This window comes from Rhipicephalus microplus, chromosome 1 (assembly GCF_043290135.1).
Source record: "Rhipicephalus microplus isolate Deutch F79 chromosome 1, USDA_Rmic, whole genome shotgun sequence".
In the NCBI taxonomy this organism is placed as follows: Eukaryota; Metazoa; Arthropoda; class Arachnida; order Ixodida; family Ixodidae; genus Rhipicephalus; species Rhipicephalus microplus.
Window position 1 is genome coordinate 192,390,826 of NC_134700.1, and position 18,751 is coordinate 192,409,576.

General features: G+C 43.3%; 2 protein-coding genes across 5 annotated transcripts in view; one reads left to right on the forward strand and one right to left on the reverse strand.

The window, feature by feature from the left end:
* Positions 1-2,628: 2,628 nt before the first annotated feature.
* LOC119178401 (uncharacterized) overlaps positions 2,629-18,751 on the forward strand; it is a 144,116-nt gene continuing 127,993 nt past the window's right edge. Inside the window, exon 1 of one of the 4 annotated variants that reach the window (XM_075889300.1) lies at positions 2,629-2,843. In XM_075889300.1, the coding sequence (XP_075745415.1) occupies positions 2,775-2,843 (69 nt within the window). In that variant the 5' untranslated portion in view covers positions 2,629-2,774. Of the gene's footprint in view, positions 2,879-18,751 lie in introns of all 4 variants that reach the window. The other 3 variants (XM_075889297.1, XM_075889313.1, XM_075889307.1) reach the window with 3 other exon arrangements.
* LOC119178524 (putative chitinase 10) overlaps positions 7,924-18,751 on the reverse strand; it is a 92,184-nt gene continuing 81,356 nt past the window's right edge. Inside the window, exons 20-26 of the mRNA XM_075872709.1 lie at positions 14,653-14,853; positions 13,729-13,988; positions 12,045-12,145; positions 11,842-11,965; positions 10,753-10,941; positions 8,526-8,648; positions 7,924-8,105 (exon numbers count right to left, since the gene is read on the reverse strand). Of these exons, the coding sequence (XP_075728824.1) occupies positions 7,953-8,105; positions 8,526-8,648; positions 10,753-10,941; positions 11,842-11,965; positions 12,045-12,145; positions 13,729-13,988; positions 14,653-14,853 (1,151 nt within the window). The 3' untranslated portion in view covers positions 7,924-7,952. The remainder of the gene's footprint in view (positions 8,106-8,525; positions 8,649-10,752; positions 10,942-11,841; positions 11,966-12,044; positions 12,146-13,728; positions 13,989-14,652; positions 14,854-18,751) is intronic.

Below are 18,751 nucleotides of genomic sequence, written 5' to 3' on the forward strand. Positions count from 1 at the left end.
TCACAAGTAGCCATAGGCGCACGTAAGTCTTAGTTGTACCGAACTTGTGGTCGAAATGCCGTGGTAGCGTCCGCGCAACAGCATTTGTTTGCGTACTCACACATTCTCATATTTTGCGATCTAACATTTACAGCACGGTGCCAAAGTGCATTCGAGGTGAAATCGAAATTTGAGTTCGTGCGTTCATGGAGACGTTCATGTATACATGTACATGCACCGCCATACACCGCGAACGCTTGCGATCGCTGGCCTGAGGCTTTTTTGTGTTAGGCTCTATTTGGTTATACAGGCGGTGTATACTCTAACAAGATATTTCGCATAGTTTCCACTCGGCGACTGACCACCTTTCGCGCAAGAAGCAGGCTCAAGGGTCTCCATCGCGGTGACTACGCGAACTAGGCATTCAGTTTTATACAGAGACGGAACATTAAGATACATGCTTCTTTGCGCCAAAAAGTATTATTGTCCCAGTGAAGTGCTCAATTCGTTATGAAAGTTCTTGCAAAAAACGTCCTAGAGGGCTCTCGCGAGATGGTTTTCTAGAGCGATGACAGCATAACTTATGAGAAGTGCGCCGGTGGTATCCTATAGCACGCAATCAAAGAGAATTCACTAGAGGGCGACTCAGTAGCTCCTAGTCAGCAGTGCAGTGTGGCTGTTTGGCTGACAGTTGCTGACGTTGGCCCAAAGAGGTTTTTTTTTAACGCGATAGCGTTAAACAGCTCATTGCACAGAAACGGCAGCGTCTGGTGTCGTTGGTTGTGAGTGAAAAATCATCCTCTTTGCGTGACCGAAAAATCGAGAAATGTGCAAATAAAATATATTATTGAAAATTCAGGGTTGGAGTGGGTGTAGAATCAAGGTCGTGTGCGTGGCAAGCGGGTTTTCTACCACATAGCCGCGTCTCTGAAAGTGAATACATATAATATAGCGGGGAAATGAAAAAGAAAGAAAAATAAAAGACCCAGGCTCTTGCCACTGGGTATAACGGGATACAGCGTAAATAACTTCATTTGCTTAGAAATGCAATGAAAAAATAACTTTTACGCTTTACAAACATACGCGTTCTGAATCTGTGTATACATTGTTCACATTACAGCATTTCATATCACATTAATATTGCGTGGTACAAACGTATACATTGCCCCGCCGCGGTGGTCTAGTGGCTAAGGTACTCGGCTGCTGACCCGCAGGTCGCGGGATCAAATCCCGGCTGCGGCGGCTGCATTTCCGATGGAGGCTGAAAATTTGTATGCCCATGTGCTCAGATTTGGGTGCACGTTAAAGAACCCCGGGTGGTCGAAATTTCCGGAGCCCTCCTTTACGGCGTCTCTCATAATCATGTGGTGGTTTTGGGACGGCGTCTCTCATAATCATGTGGTGGTTTTGGGACGTTAAACCCCACATATCAAATCAATCAAAACAAGCGTATACATTGACATTGAGAGTCAGAACATGAGATGATCATTATAATTTTATCGTTTAAAGCCGGTCACCCACTACAAAAGGCACACACGCTACTGCACCCTTAAGATCACGTAGCAGGTGCATAGCATGTTCGTAAAGATTTGATACTTTAATTTGAAGTACACACTGGGAACAGAATATTGCTATTGCGTTAAACTCTTATAAGTGTAGATTTAGCGCCACCTATTTTTTTCACGGACGTTACAAAGGAACGTAAAAACAAACAAAGGTTAGGTGTGTGTGCAATCGCTTAAATTACTTGCCTCAGTTAAACTTATGTTTCATGTTTAAAGCACTCGACAGCATGCCTGAATGGCGCATTCACAACTTTCACACTTTTGAGCCGGGATCGCATATACGTGCATGTCAAATATGCATGTTTATTGCTATCGAGCCCGATTAGGTTAAGCATTTTCGACTACAAGTTAGCCCCTTCCACAGCGCAAGGGAGCCAAACGCGATGGTGGGTTAGCATGATATAATGGCTCGATGGTAAATGTAAGTGCGAAGAGTTCAAATTGTTTAAGAGCTATAGCACCTGTGTTTAAAAACAAAGTTTATATGTTATTGAAGATAACACTTAAAGGTCCCCCAATTTTTATTACCTCCTTGCGTGGGTCCATTCATGGATCACGCAAGGGCACCTATAGGCTGCTGCACATTTACAGAAATATCCAATTAATACGCGTGTACACATACTTACTGAGCTCATTGCACAATTTATTCATTTGTACAGAACCCATACCATGAACCAGTCACAAAAGTCGCGTACTGCACGTACTTACACATATATACCCTAATACAGAGCTCAGTCGCTCATAGAATGACTGACTGAATGAAGACCGAGCTTGATGGCACTGACATTGTTTTTCAACTCTTTACATTTCACGGCTGAATCACAAGACAGATATCACTGTTGCTTCTGCTTGGCCAAGCTCGCTAGTTATTCTAAATACGTATAGTAATGAAGGTCATAGTTAGAGAACTGACTAAGCTCACGTGAAAACGACCACACCCCGAGCCATGCGTACTATACCGACAAGATTTTGGAAAGTAGCGCGATCTCTCGACAGGCAAATTTTTTTTTGATTTCTTTATTTTGCATTGTTAGCGTGGGAGGGCGCAGCATGCATCCGAGATTACTTCGCCTTCATCGCGTCCGCAGCATGGGACGCCGTCGGCTTCGTCATCGTTGAGTTGGTTGAAAGGTTTGACTGACCGCAAGAGTGATGGTTAGCTAGGGGCTTGCTAGCCTTTCAATGAGAACACTTGCGATGCGGTAACGGTCGTTTCAGTTGTGTGTGCGTATGCTGCAACTCGAGTGGGACGAAGAAACAAGATGGACTCGCACCGCACGGTGTTCCCTCGCGGGCGATGTGAGTGGCTCTTGGCATTGCAGCAGCTCGATTACGTGAGTAGAACTATAGCGCTAGACTGCGCTGGTTTTGCAAAAGAACGCTACCCATATTAGGTGCTCTATAATATTTAATTTTGGTACGCTGTACTTACATACTACTCTGCTAAAGTTACGTCACGGCATTCGTCTGGCATCACTCGTCATTGTGCGACAACTGTTTCGTAGCCATTGTGGCGGTGGTTTGTATTGCCTTGGCCTGAAAAAAAAAACTTTTTACAGATGTGGGATAAAGTGTTAGTAATTTCGCACAGCGGATAGTTTTCGCTAGAAGTGCATTTTGTGTTGAGTTTAATACGTGAAAGCAGATTGCTATGAACGAGAGATACATACTTCACGCTTGCATATTTCCGTCCTAATTCTCAGTGATGGCACGAGTAATTTGAAATGCATGGAGTTGAAAATTTTGCCCTAATTGACACAAGTCCTTGGCTTACTTTTCACAAATGTGCACTTATGATTCAGTTTAATATTTCGGATTATTGTAATGAAGTTTGAGAAATAAACAGTCGGTGAAACTTTGCTGCCTATTTCCCTTAATGCTTTCACCCATCGGGGTGAAAGTTGCCAGCTGTGTGCTGCGGTAGTAAGCTCGAAGACGCGGGTTTGACTCCCGGCCTCAGTGCCCACTTTTATATGGGGGCGAAATGCTAAGAACACCCGTGTGCCTATGCATGGTTGCATGTCAAAGGACCCCGAATAGCCGGAATTAATCTGTGGTGCCACACTACTACGTGTCTCGAAATCATGCGTACAATGATATTGAGCTGTAAAAACACATTTTATACCTTTACGCATGCAGTGGTATTAGTCTCGTAATAGACGTCCGACTCTAGAGTTTTGAGGACACGCAGCACCACCTTGTCAACGCAGTTTTGAGTAGTGCGAAGCCCGACTCCCTCGCACAGTTTGCTGCGCAACCATGGTGCAATTACAGTGTGAAACACGACGACTGCGCTAAATATTAGATTATTTGCGCATTGAACACTCGAAAGAGAACTACGAATTTCTCTCCGCTAGTCGGACGCGTCACTGAACCACCGTGAAGTGCTTGCTGGTTCACTCGTCTCAACGACGGCGAAAGCAAGAGCAGACGTTAAAGCTCTGCGATCTACGCAAAATTACCCCAGTCTTTGCTACTGTTGCGTTGTGAATATCCACGGACGTAAATGACTTCAGTTTTAGTGATTTCCGCAGCTTTCGCAAAACAGAATGGAGAGAATGCTAAATTGCGAACGTGTTGGGTAAGCGTATTACTCTCGTTCTCCACAGCCGTTCACTTGAGTAAGTGTGATAATGTAGGTCTCCTGTTATTATTTTGAGTAGCCATGACGCGGAACCTCGGTAGCTTTGATTATAAAGCTTAACAGACCCTCTGACCGCGGTGCGTGAAGGGCAACAGTAGACAGATGACGCCCACGATAAACATCGCACACGCGGCGACCACCGATAATCTGAAATTGTTGCCACCACACAGCATTACGCACGTAGGGCTTTGAAGGCTTTATAGTTCCCGGCTTTAACTAGGAAAGCCGAACACGTGCGTCATACAGGTAAATCGCAAAACAATCGTGACCACAATAATTTTTTTTGTTGGTCTCCGCGGTTACCGGAGCTACCTCGGAGGCATCGGTTTTGCCTTTCGTTGTACACTAAGAAAGTAGACAAGCCTGTATCCTCATTTCAAGACAACCGTCAACAGAGCATTCGAGCATGTGTAATAAAACAGTTCAATTAATGCACAGGAATTAAGCGAGAAATCGATGGAGAATTCAACTGGAAAGCGAAAATCACCAGGGTCATTCGTGCCGGATAAAGTGAGCTTCGTACTATTGCTTGCATAGATTGTTCGTACGTGCACTTCATCGCTTTGGCATCATGTGTATGCGCAAGTTTAACACATTTAGGCATTGAACACTTCCTCACGTCCCGCTTGAAGTGCTAGGTATAGTCAGGAAACAGGACATTTTTTATCTATAGTTTCCTTGACATAGCCAGCATTTAACCAGGACATGATTTAGAGCTAGTATACAGAACGCACGTGGGAGTGCTTGTCTCTAACTCGATGTCATGCGATGCTCGCTTGCACCTAAATTGCTAGTTTCAGAACGCCGAAATAAGTGAAACACCGTTTGCGTTGTGCCCGCATTTCGTTTTGATGAGCTTCCTACTTTTAAGAAGCGAGGGTGGATTGAAGAAAGAAGCTTGTCGGGTTCTTGATTTTCAGGAAACCGCGCCTAAAGACCAACAAAAGAGGAGGACCTATGCACGTTCGCTTGCGGAGGGCTCTCTGCGCACTACCCATTAATGGCCGGCGCGGCAATGGGGGTACTGGCGGCGGCATCTTTCGCAGTGCCGTCTGAGCAGAGTCTGACGTCTATAGAGACATTTAGAATACCGTTCGCAACACTTGTGGGCGTAGTGGTAGCGTCCCTGAATGGGAGCTCGCAAGAGGTAAGCGCACGACGCATGCGCAACGCAAACACTTAGCTTCGCGTTGCGCTGTTTGGAAACTCTTTATTATCTGGTCCGCCGTTCTCCCATTGGTTTGCTTTGAAGACGGCACACTGCCCCATTCTAGTACACTATACGCAGCGACTCTTCTTTGGGAGTATGTACTTCGCACGTCGCATGACTGTGTCTGATCGAACGGCGGAAGCGCGGCCGGCGCGGCGGAAAGCGGTTGCGCGAGGAGCCTCCGCAGCAGGGCGTGGCTTAGTGATAACACGTCCATGGCTGTGGCGACGACGGGTCCTACGTTCTTTTCTGTTCGAGCAATGGAAACCTGGGTTTCCGTGAGACGCAGACGTTCTTACGTTGACTTAAAACATTTTCTCTTTAAAAGGGCAATCGTTATTTCTTTTCGTTGAATTTGCACATTGTTACAGAACAGTGTGACATTGAGAGACATGCAGATCACGTGGTTGGCAAAGCCTGAAGTGGAAAATAAAACGCCCGCGCTATCGAATTCGAATGCAAGTATCAAACCAGGAGCACGGTGAGGCACATTCCACGCGGAATACACACCTGTGAAAGCCTGTGTGAAGCACGAGTGCAATTAAACAGGAATAGAAACTATAATTAGAGACCTTCGTAATACTCGCGACCATTCCACGCCATATTCGCGTATTCTTAGGGTACTTCGATGCTCTTTCTCTCCCGGAGGAACATAGAGGCACCCTACGTATTCTATATACTCGCCCAGCGTCGCTACGCGGCAGCGGCGAGCGGTGGCAGAGGTCGCGCTGAACGGCTCGAGAATAAAGTCCCTGAAAAAAAACTTTACTTGAGTAGATCGTTCAATTAGGGACTGAAAAAAATAGAGCAGACGCTGACCCGCTATAGATTTGCATTACTTAAAACGAACTCGTCTTGGTTTAGACAATTTGTCATTCACTAATTGTCAAGTCTGTAGATCTCACCTATTACAGGTGGTCCATTGTGCAACGTGCCTAATTCAGTTTTAGATCTTGTTTTTGTCAATGCTATGAAGTCAGTGCTACCAGGTTTATGTAAATTTGTCGCTCTTGGGATTAAAGAGGACTTGGCATAAGCTGAAGCTTCCAATTTCAAGCTGGCTATCTGGGAATTCATAGGACACTTAAGCAATACTTTTTACGAGTATATACAAATAAAAAAATCGACTGATGAGTGAATATGTTCGTCTTTTCATCTAGTTGAACTGACAAGATAGTAACCAGTGATATTTGTTTACGTAACCACCTAATTACGGATTCATCATTTGTGATTGCTCGGGGGAATTGAAAGGTAGCTCGCTTTTAAATAATGTGGACTTTTCAGAGTTAATTCAAACTTCCATGCATTCTTTATTTTTTTAAGGAAAAGAAAATGTTTATCCAGCATATTTGCGCTGTGTATCAATAAGAAGTAGAATATAAAAAGGAAAAATACCGTAGGTACAATAGTTACATTGGTGACAAAGAGCGAAAACCTATCATTTCCCTTTTCTTCTATCTCATTTAGCTTAAAAGAGAGAAAGAAAACACACTAAGTTATACACATAAGACATGCATTTTCAATTTTCTGCGCTTGTGCTATAGAAGAAAAGCGAGAAATATTCGTGATTTTGTATTTCGTAAGATCACGACTGAAAGACGTCTCTGCTGATTATTGCAAAAACTCCACTCATGGGCCTATGGATTCACGAAACTGTTTGCACGCGGGAACAGTCCGTTTTTCAAAGGACTACTTCGGAAATTCGGCGTACGTACGTCTGTGCTATAAATTGCTTGTGACAGCTTGAACAAGTTCTATCAAGGTTAAAACCGCAGATTCTGTGGAGGAAATCGCAAGACAGGCTATACCTAATGGCCATGTGGGTTTCAGGACAAAAGGCGCTTTTTTGAAACAATTTTCGTGTTGAGCGATAAATGGCAGTTTTATTCACACACACACGAATCTCTAACGAAGGTACGTTTTTTTAAAGTGAAAACAGTGTGGCCGATTGGTCCCATCCATAGAGCTGGTTTCACTTCTTCGTTAAATAGGCATATCATTTTATGTGCGGGGCTCTTTTAGGGACCGTGCTATCAGACGCCGTCATGTGCTGCAGTATGCTGTAGTATGCTGCTGTTGTCGCTTGGCGTCCGCTACATGTGTAGCATATTTAGTGCACGCCCGCGCCAAAGAGAAGTATTGTTCTTGTTGTTCTTCGAGGGCCTCGGTGATGGTCACTTATCATCATCAGCAGAAAAAGAAAACTAGCGCATTTGGTGTAACGTAGGCAAAACCACATATAAAACAAAAAAAGCGAGCACGAAATAGAGAAACAAAGGTAAAAAAAGAAGCAAAATAGGAAGAGCGAGAAAGTAAAATAAATAGGTAAACGATGGGAAAAAATAATAAAAATGACAAGAGAAAAAAAGGGGAAAAATGTAAAAAGAGAAAAAGAAGTAATGAGGATAATATGTCTGCACCTACTGTATTTCAGCAGAATAATACAAGAAAATTGAGTTGAAATAACTGACAACACAACTGCTGAAATTGCATTAGTCGTGTTACCAGGAAGAATGGTACGTGCATTTTTTTTCGGTTCATGTCAACTAGTTTATTACCGCCGCCGTCGACTTTCGGATGCCTCAGACAGTTTTTGATAGACTACTTTGAGCAGCGGATGCGTTGTGCCGCAGACGCCTTGGAAATCGTCCATGTCGTTGTTGAACACCATAACACCAGCGTAGCCTTCCTTGATGACGAAATCAACCTGCGAAACGGCCGAAAAGGATTGTTCATTCATCACATACGGAACTGAGACTGATGAGTTCTGAAAAAATGGATCATGAGGATTAAATTCGCATGAAATGGCACTAAAATAGCAATTACTAGCACGGAGACAGTCGTATGCGTGTTCTAATGAAAGATATCAATTTATACGCAACTGAATATGATAACTGAATATGATAGCTAACTGAATATGATAGCAGCTGCACAACAGCTGACATTGGACCACAAAGATTCTGGCAAATTACGCGTTAAAAACTCTATCTAGTACACTTATAATGTGAATGATGCGTGTAGATTGAATCTGATTCGTTTGTTTGGCTAGTTCAGACATGATCACTATTGTTATGAAAAGTGAATGTGAAACGGATGAAGGCTTGGAGACACCAAGCAGTGGGCTGACCTTTATGCCAACGCTTTCTTCGTCCTCGTAGCCCACCCACTGGTCTTCGTAGTACATGTAAGGACACATTGACTCATTGTCAAATTTTCGTGTCGCGATACCATCTTCAATGTTGGTGCATATCTGTAGAGGAGAAAAAATTTAAGTGTATTGCGTACGGAAATGGCAGTTGAAAGCACACATGCAGCGTGCATTCAAGTGTCAGCTGGTCATGGAAATGTAAATGTTATTTGAACCTATTTATTGAATTATTAATTATTATCCAAACTCCTGTCATTGTTATGCTGGAATAATCTAGTACTTTATTGCAATGTAACAAAAATTACGTTTTAGCATATGGGATACAATCTCCGCACAACCTCCTCATGAAAAGTTAAAGAGTGACATTGATATTCTTTGTTGAATGGCCACAAGAATGTGCACTATTTTGAATCTACTTTAGAGGCCCTTCCGTGCTTAGCTGATGCATGACCTTTTCGCCCACAGCTTGATGGTGATGCCAATATTAAGCCATAAAGGTTCACCATTTACGATTTCAGATCATTCTCACTTATCACGAAGAAGGCATGACTTTGTGCACATCGATGGTTGTACAAACGTTATTCCAGTTACAGAAAAAAAAAGAAACAGCATAAAATTAAAAGCAGAGAAGTGAGTTTCTTTCTACAATATTCTTATGAGTGAGTTATGCTATAACGTTGTTGCAAGGGAAGGTGCCATAAGCCAAGTCGGCCACTCTCGATTCTGGTTTGACTTGGTATCCGCTAAGGCTGGATGAGTAAGCCTGAAATGAATTTCTTTGTGCAGGTGCGATACGTCGAGAATTCGTGACTCCCACTATACATTGCAAGGAAAGTAATCAAGACAAGATCCTGACGCTGATAGATATTTATTTTTCGTTTAATCTGCGGTGCGTGTAGTGACCCTTGTGTGACTCCGGCCTCGCGGTGGCGTCTAAAAAAAACTTGTACCTACTTGTACCAACTTGTACTATAAGGGTTATCTACAGTAATTCTAGGTGTTCCTAGAGTTACTTCATATGGCTCCCATCCATACACAGGTGTGCCTAGCGTTTTTTGTTCCTCGTTCCACATCGCGAATGGGTACAGAAAAAGGCCATTTTTAGGATCGAAGCTCCTTAAGGCGTGAGTCGGTCGTCACCTGTACGTATGGATGTATGTAGTCATCACCTCACAGCATATCGACGAAGTGAATGATGATGAGTGAAGCCAAGCTTCGGAGGCTTTTATGCGGCAAACCGTCAATAACCCGCTGGAAACGTCTGTCCGTCGTCTGTCCATCTGTCTGACACATGGACGGATGCACGACGGACGCACGGACGGACGGACGGATGTATGCACGGATGCAGAGACGCACGGACAAACGCACGGGTGAACGCAGAGACGGACGTGCGGATGGACGCATGGACGGACGGGTGGACGAACGAACGCATGGACGGACGAATGGACGGACGGAAGCAAGAACGAACGGACGAATGGAAGCGCGGACAAACTGACGGGCGCTTGGCTCCACCCATCATCATTCACTCCGTGGATATGCTGTGATTGTTTCGAGTGTCTCAAAGACCGCGTTCAAATGAATAGAAAATGCAGGAGCGTTGCGTTTTAGAGGACATGCTCAAGCAAATCCAATATCTGCTTACAGCCAGCGGTAAATGGTGTTAATAAACAGCTGGCCGTTAAAAAAAAAAAAAACGCGCGTGATTGGGTTGTCTAACGCGACGAGCTGCGTAGCGGAGGGTTTCTGGTTCGAATCCTCGGTCGGGTGCATTAGAACTTTTTTTGTACCATGTTTACCCATATGCATACATATATAAAACCTGACGGGTATGGCAAAAATGTACGGATAGTGTGCATATAACTTCCATCGCAATAATAGGAAAAATACCCATCACATAGCGTACTGTAATTACTCTGTGCATTCGCCCTCCCAACTTCTTCAATGAACCATACATATTATTCGTTTTCATGCCCACATTTGCATAAGTTTTGCCGACATATGAGTGTGCTTGTGGTGGAGAATTCATCAATATCGCCCGAAGAATTGTTATTTATGAGCACACACTACAAAAATTGATTTGATTTAATCTAAGTGTCACATGACAAACTTAGTTAACTGCCTTATATCGCTCAAGAGGATATTTTGCCAGCCGAATAGTTCCTTGAACTTCATGCTCATACGTGGCCATATAGATGGGCGCAATTACCTCATAGTAAGCCAAGATTTCCGTGCTACCGATGAAAGGTCCTGGAGCAGCCGGGATGTCCTTAATGGGATCGCCAACATTGTGCTTCTCTTTGTCGGCCAAGACGTAGCTGCGGCCGAAGAACGGTATGCCTAGGACGAGCTTCTTCTTGGGGGCTCCAAGTTCCACAAGACGCTTCAGCCCTTGAGCCTACGGGCCAGTACAAAACAAAATAAAATATAAAGGCACAGTTAAATCTACGGTGCTTTGCTAAGACACGGGTTTTCATATTCGTTCTTTAATGTTTTTGCATCATCTTCGTTGTATCAGTGAAATGCAGAGTGATATCTAGTCAGGCAAACCCTTGGTTGTTGACCCTCCATTTTTTTAAAATCTTATATCCTGCAGACACTTTCATTTCTGCACTCTGATAGATATACGAAGACCTTAGGGACTAAATGAGGTTTCTATAGAAAACTCAATTAGCCCTCCTAAGGTCTTCAGCACTGCCTACGAGCAGCATCGTAGTTGAGCACAGTTAACGATTGCCATTTACAGTAGGGTGACAGCTACAGTTTCGAATATGATATGGAAGAGACTGATACTACATATGCTTTACCTGCGAAGTTTGATTTCAGAGCTGCTTTTGTTTTGCGAATTGCCTTTTTTTACAGCAGAGTTGTAAAGGATAAAGATGGTCGTGTGTAGTATATAAAATAATCACCGTGGACCATATCGCGCCATCTTGTTACCTGCTTTCGTTGTCGTGATCTCTTTCTGCTTCTGTTTCGCTTCCATAAGACGTGCGCTGATTTGTTCGGCGAGGGGTGCAATAACTTTGCGGGATAGATAACGAGCATAAAAAGAGAGATAGAGAAAGAAAGAAATAAAAAGGAAGAAGAAAAAAGTCACGGCTTTGCCACAAAGGTGAAGCAATGAATGCAGTAGCAACAAATACAACTAAATTGTTAAGCCCCTATTTGGTGTGTCCGAAGTATTTGTTTTCGCACTTTTCTACATTCTTCCAAGGTAACGCGTCAACTAGCCAAAGTTTGTGCTTCTGCGAACGACTGCAGTCCACAGCACGCCAACAGAAAACAAAACACGTACCACATTCAGATTCCGAGTGTCACCTGTTTCGAAAGACCTGGCATACAGAGGGCTGTGAACGTCAGCAATTCCAGTCCAGCGTCCTCTCAGGTCAAAACCGATCACGTTGAACCAGTCCAAGTACCTATAAAAAAAAATGTGAGCACGTTGACGTTTTTCGTAGTCTAACGCGGGTTCAAGACTGGCACTATTTTTTTGCTTACTTTGCAATCTGTCTGACGTCGTAACCAGCGTCGAGATAATAAGGAGTGATTGGAATTGTAGCGGTAACGATCAGACCTTTCTTTCGTAGTTTGCACAGAGCCTGATAGAAAGAAGGAAAGGTGGATTGTGGTCACATTTTGAGGAGCCTGAAGGACTAAATGTAGTTTGAAGAAAAGAAGGAAGGCTATCAAGCGAACAATGCCGTACATGTTCATCAGTGCTAAAAGGAAGGCTATAAAATAATACCCTAAATGAGTCTAAACAGTCGTAAAATGTTCTTTGAAAAAAAAAAGAAAACGTCCTCTTATCGTCTGGTGCAAAATAATGTCGGTTGTGTTGGAAGAAAACGAAAACCGAAAGCTCCTCTTATAAAAATTTGGTATCTCCTTAGCCTCTTTTTGCCGTTTTGATGCAAAACCCAACGGGCATTTCATGGCTTTCAACTTAGTCAGTCGGGTTTTGCGGGCCGATAAATTTGAGATTTTATATCGTTTGATTTCACAATTTCAGTAAAAAAATTCGATTAAAACTCTATTCCAAGATGTGTTTGTGAACGGCTTCACTTAAAGACTTCTTCAATTGTTTTCATGTGTCTCTTAGAGCATCCTTGAGAACGGCGAACAGCCTCAATGTAGCGTGAAGAAAATGAGTCCTGTTTTCAACAGCGCTCAGGGTTTTGGATGACACTTTCCACCCATGAAGCTTTATATAATATTTCCTTGCACTTCGTAACGCTGCTAAACAAAAAATATAATACGTAATCAGTATGAGTAAATGGTTCACGCAACGAGACGCTCTCTAAGGCATTTCATTGCCGTTTTGTCGTGTTTCACTCCTCCAACATGCCCGAACTACAAAAAAAAAAAATCCGTTTTGGCACCGTGCACCAAACGAAACGAACTTTTGGTGGTATGTAGCTACTAGGAAAAAGTAACAAAATAAATACGAAAGTTGTACTGACGTCGAAGTGGCCTCATAATGTACGGAACCAAAATTTGGCCTAGTAGAATTTCGTTACTTTTTGACGCGTCATGAACACAGCGACATGAGTCGTCTAGATTTTTCTATGCGAACGCTGAAAGCCATGACAAACCTTTATACAATGACAGGTAGGCAACTACCAGCACCAGGCATAGAGGAACAAGGAAAAGTATTTCCTGTATCAGCTACAGAAGTCGGCAAAGCCAAAATGTGGTGTTTTGCCCCATGTCTATTTTTACCCCACCCTACCCAATTTGTGTAGCGTGCACTTACGGAAAGACATTCTGAATATTATTTGTACATGTAAAAGTTCCAAATAAAAAAATGCTGTTCACCAATAATTGCGATCGTATACAAAAAAACTTAGCCCATTAGCTTACAGTAAGACACGCAAGGCAGGGTCACAGCTTTGCTGGTGGAAGGAAGGAATGCAAGAGGAAGAAAGCAGGGAGCTTAACGAGACAGTAATCTGGTTGACACGTCTCAGAATTCTTAGGAGATCATCGAGCAAGTGCCGGTTAATAATTATGATTATTTTCTACAAACAATACACGAACAAGTTTGATAATGACAGCTCTGCTGCTTCATTGGGAACACCGAAACTGGCGACAGACCGATTGGTCGAATGCTACGGCCACGAAAGTTTTCTTCTTGTTCACTCGGCTCCCAATTGCCCTAAAGCAGTAGACAAAGAAAACATACCTTCAGAAACAAGACGTAGTTTTGTTTGTCCTCCGGCTTTCCATTTTTGTCGGCGCTCGCAGGAAACCTCCAGTCGATGTCGACTCCATCGAAGTCGTTGTCTTTCAGAAACTTGTACAAGTTTCTTGTAAAGTTGCACCGCCTGTTCCGGTCTGCTGCAACGTACGAAAACGACTCCCCACCATGTTCCCAGCCTCCGAGAGAGATCAGCGTTTTGACGAATAGAAACTTCTTCTTGATGGCTGTGAAGTCTTTGTAATCTGCAGGTCACAAAAGTTACGAAGCACGTAACGGGTTTCAACATCAGCAACAAGGAAGCAGAAAGTCTGACTTGTTGAACACCTGTTCGGCAATCACTTCACTATTTTCCTTCAACGCCCACGCAGAAAAAAAAATGCGTTCACTGGATGCATGCCAAGCTTGGCAAAGATCCACCTCGTAATTACCCTTATAGTACCAGCAAGGTTCGCGTCGTTTGAATAAATTGCCTTCGATAGTGCAATTTCTTGCTCGTAAATAGAAGCAGTTAGATACAGCAGGTGCCTGCTTGTAAACACATCCGTTTATGTCTCGGTAACAATGAATGTATTGGTTTTCACACGCCTATCATGTTGTGAACGTATAGCACGCAACAGTGAAAATATTAATGCCAAAGAATAAGTTAGCATTTACGTTATTCCGTACAGTAAGTGTACTGTATGTTATTCCGTACTGTAATTTGAATAGCTTTTCTTGGCACTTCGAAACAGCTGGCAAATTTTAAGTTGGGCTTACCACATTTGGATTTAATTATTGAATAAATAGTTCAGCAACTACCAACGTTTATTATGTTTTTATATCTGGAATGGGGAAATCGTGCAATGAAATAAGACGCAGGGCTCGTAGAACTACAATGAGATTTCGTTGAAAAGGACGCATGCTTACGTGAATTGTTCGTGTAGGCTGGTATGAGGTCCTTCACTCCTAACGTGTCCTTGTCCACACCGGCGTAGTTGAGGTTCACGTGCGTGCACAGATCACCCGGGATGTCCCGTATCCGGTAGTTCATCGGACTGAAACGGTCTGCTGCCACACCGGTGTAGTAGCACACTACGGGGCTGCCGCCGTTTCTGATAAAGTCGTCATCTGCAACGGCATGCAGTGATGTTTGACGCGATTGATGTGCTCAAGCCTACGTCGTTTTGAGATCGCATGACAGAAATTTCTAGACAATTTTTTTAGAAAGCGATATCCGACATATAACAACTAAAACATACCAACCTGCTGCTTCATCATATTGAAAAGTAGCACTAATCAAGGAACATTGAGTGGTTGTTTGTGAGAGGTTGAGGAAAGCCAAGATGAAATAGAATAAAGTTAACCAGACTGGGTGTGGTAGGTTAACTTGTATCGGCAAATGAAAAAGGGAATAAAAAAAAAGATTAGCGGTCCCTAAAGCTTCGCTTTCAGGAGTTGAATGCAATAGCGACATCTTGTTTATAGTGCGTACTTCAAACACTTAGTGCATGAAACCTTTTCGATTATGTTATGCACCCACTACGTGGCCTTAAGGGAATAGGCGCAGTAGCGTGTGTGCCTTTTGTAGCAGGGTACCGGCTTTCAATCACGGATCAAATATGTTAATCGCATATTCAACGCCCGTTGGCAATGGACGCTTGTACTACGCGTCATTACTGCAACCTTTCATGTTGCGTTGTGAAGCATGTATAAAGAATGCGTGTGTTTGTGAAGCATGAAAGCTACTTTCACTTCAATTCCGAGCAGAGGGAAGTTCTTTTAACTGTTTCCATAAGCAGATGCAAGAGTGTTAGAACATCCACTTGCCATGCAAAAGACCCGGGTCAGATCCCCACTTGTTCCCAAACAACTCTGGTTCGGTCCCCACTCTATACTCCAGGATTTTTTATCATTTACTTAATTTATTTGCATTATTGCATTTTATTTGCATTTTATTTTCGACTTTTCAGTGACGCATAAGTTGATAGTTTTTCGCTCACAACCAACGACGCCGACACCAACGCCGACGCCAGAATGTTTGCGAAACGAGCTATTTAACCCTATCGAGTAATATAAGGTCACTATAGACACAGGCACATTCACATAAAAGATGTATTGATTGTCCAGTTTGTCGATATAGTTTCACATACTGTTTCAGTAAATCCCCACGTTATATCACGCTGCAACAGTCCGAAACAGGCCAAAAAAGTCTTGGTGCACAAGTGGCGTTTCTTCTTTCAGCCTACCAACATATTCGCATTGTCGTCGAACGTGCAGTTTTATCGAATGGGTCAACTCGCCAGGATCACACTAATCATTTCTAGTTTTGTTGTTTCAGGATAATGGCGACGTGTCCTTAACGGTACCCATGAGCACAAAGCAACTTTATTCATTTTACTTCACAGAATTGTGATTGAACTAAAATATGTATAGTAATTGAGGGCAATAGGTACATATACCTTGCATGGCAGGCCTAGAATCTAAACACTTGGGATCAGTTTGTGTTAAAATTTACTGAAACAGTCGTTTTTACGGTCTTTATCTATTTCTCTTTGTATATACCGTTGAATTCCAGACACAACATCTTAGGCTGTACCTCGAATATTTCTAACGGCAATGTGTCAATATATCCATAGTCTGGCGTATTCTTTTTAACACGAAAATACTTAGTGCCGAGGTCCACCACGTCCTTGCTGCCGTACTTCCGTCACGGAAGTGACGTTGAAAAAATATATATTAAGAAATGGCAGAGAAAAAAAATTGGCCCTGTATCTTCATGTTTCACTGCAAATGTCGTCAAAAGATGATGGTCTTGCGTGTGGAGAGAGTGAAAAAAATTGTTTATTTGATGTTCTGCACGAGATAATCAGTTAATTGTATTCTGGAAGCGCTGCATTAGGGAGTCTCTATCTGTGCAGCGAAGGCAAACAAGCGCATCGAGGCACGTTAGACACGAGCGCTATCTGGCTGCAGTTATTCTCGAAAACGAGCAAGGTGTGCGCACCCACGGAGAAAGATGCGCGCCTGTCTCGGAGGGGGTTAGGTGTCTAACGCAAAGTGACGGGCAGGTGCCACCACCATGCCGTCTTAAGAAAGTGTTGCAAACACTCATCTTATTGAGCATCATCGCTTTGCACTGTCAGCGCAGCGTGATAAACGCTACAGTCCTTATAGGTACTTGTGTGTGCCTTCTCTAATCTAAAGGCACGTATACGAAAAATCTACGTGTTTTTGTGGTGCCTCAGATATGCGCAATAATTGCTTTTTAATTGACAATCGCACAAATATGAACGCTGAAGCTTGAGCAATATTGATGGGCGCTGCGGATGGGGTTTGCCGTTTCGGGTACCGCTTAATGCCGTTTGTAGTTTCGTTATGGTGGACAAACAGACAAATGCACAGACAGACAGGAAGACAGACCAAAATTTTTGCGTCGAAGTATCCCATGAAAAACTGTCGTCCTTAAAAACTAGTAAGCAAGCAATAATCACGCCGAATCAAACCAACCACCGTTCGACTCCCACCTCGCAGCGCGAACCACTACGCCACAGAGCGTGCGTTGTAAGGATTACTAACGGCAAGCCGTTATACTGGGTTTCCCAGGTAAATTTAGCCAGAGTTTTAAGATACGCTGGCACACGTGATTACGACGTGACCAAATGCATGTTCCTCATCGTTGCCCGGAGTTAGTCAGATCATTTTTTATGTTCTCAAATATTGTTTAATTAGATCTTTTTACTTAACTAACTTTTCAACTAACGAAGATAGATAAAAAATTTGAGTGAGAAAGTTGTAGATTGGTTTGCACAACTTCCGACTAGACAGTTTTGAACTTTATATCTGTTAGGTATTATTATTTTTCTGCTAATTACAATTGCTTGCGAAATACAAAAAAAAATACCACGTGACAAATCTGCTCGTGCGCCAGTGCGCACAATGATTTTAGTGCTTCCTAACGGTTCGCGTACGAACGACCATAGCATTTGCCCCATTGTGCCGTTTCGGCGGGGCCGCAACGATGGGGGTGGCTTTACGATGAACACGTTTTGCTATCGGCCACAAAAATGATAACCGCTGTGACTGCTTATCGCTGTCATGAACCGTTGCGAGGGAAGCGTGTCGCTCGTACAGGGAACGTTAGATAGCACTAGAATCATCGTGCGCACTGACGCGTGCGCAGGTATGTCATGTGGTATTTTTTGTATATTGCGAGATTTGTAATTAGCAGAAAAACACTAATAATTAACAGATATAAAGTTCAAAACTGTCTAATCGGAGGTGTTACAAAGCGATCTACAACTTTTTCTTTGAAATTTCTTATCGATTCTCGTTTTTTTGAAAGTTAGATATTTAAAAGTCTAATTAAGCAATATTTGAGAACACGAAAAAATAGTCTGACGAACTCCAGGCAACGGTGAGCAATATGCATTTGGTCACGTCGTATTCGCGTGTGCCGGCATATTTTCAAACTCTGGCTAAAGTTACCTGGGACACCCTGTGTACACCATCCACTTTTTGGCTGTCCTCAGACCTTCGAAACTTTAGGGCGTTTTTGTTATCAGTGGCGAGATGGCGCGACATGCTCGCGTTAGGCACGCTGTAAATGTTGTCGCCTCTACGAAGCGCTGCTTCCCCAGAGCGTGGTCTCTTCTGCGCGCGCGCTTATCAGACCCGTAATTCGGGAGAGGACGGAGGTCACTTTTACACGCTGCCACGGCCGCGTTTACGAAAGGAGTGCGCTGCTGACACACGGCGCAGGAAGAATTGCGACAGCTGTTCGCGCTTGTCCTGTGTACACTTGTAGGCCCGTGTACTCAGATTTGGGTGCACGTTAAAGAACCCCAGGTGGTCAAAATTTCCGGAGCCCTCCACTACGGCGTCTCTCATAATCAAATAGTGGTTTTGGGACGTTAAACCCCACAAATCAATCAATCAATCAATCACTTGTGTGCTCGTTTCGTGCGTCTTTCTTTCTGTTTGAACCACGTGGTTTTAGTTGTTAGTCCGTGCTCGTACCTATGTGTGC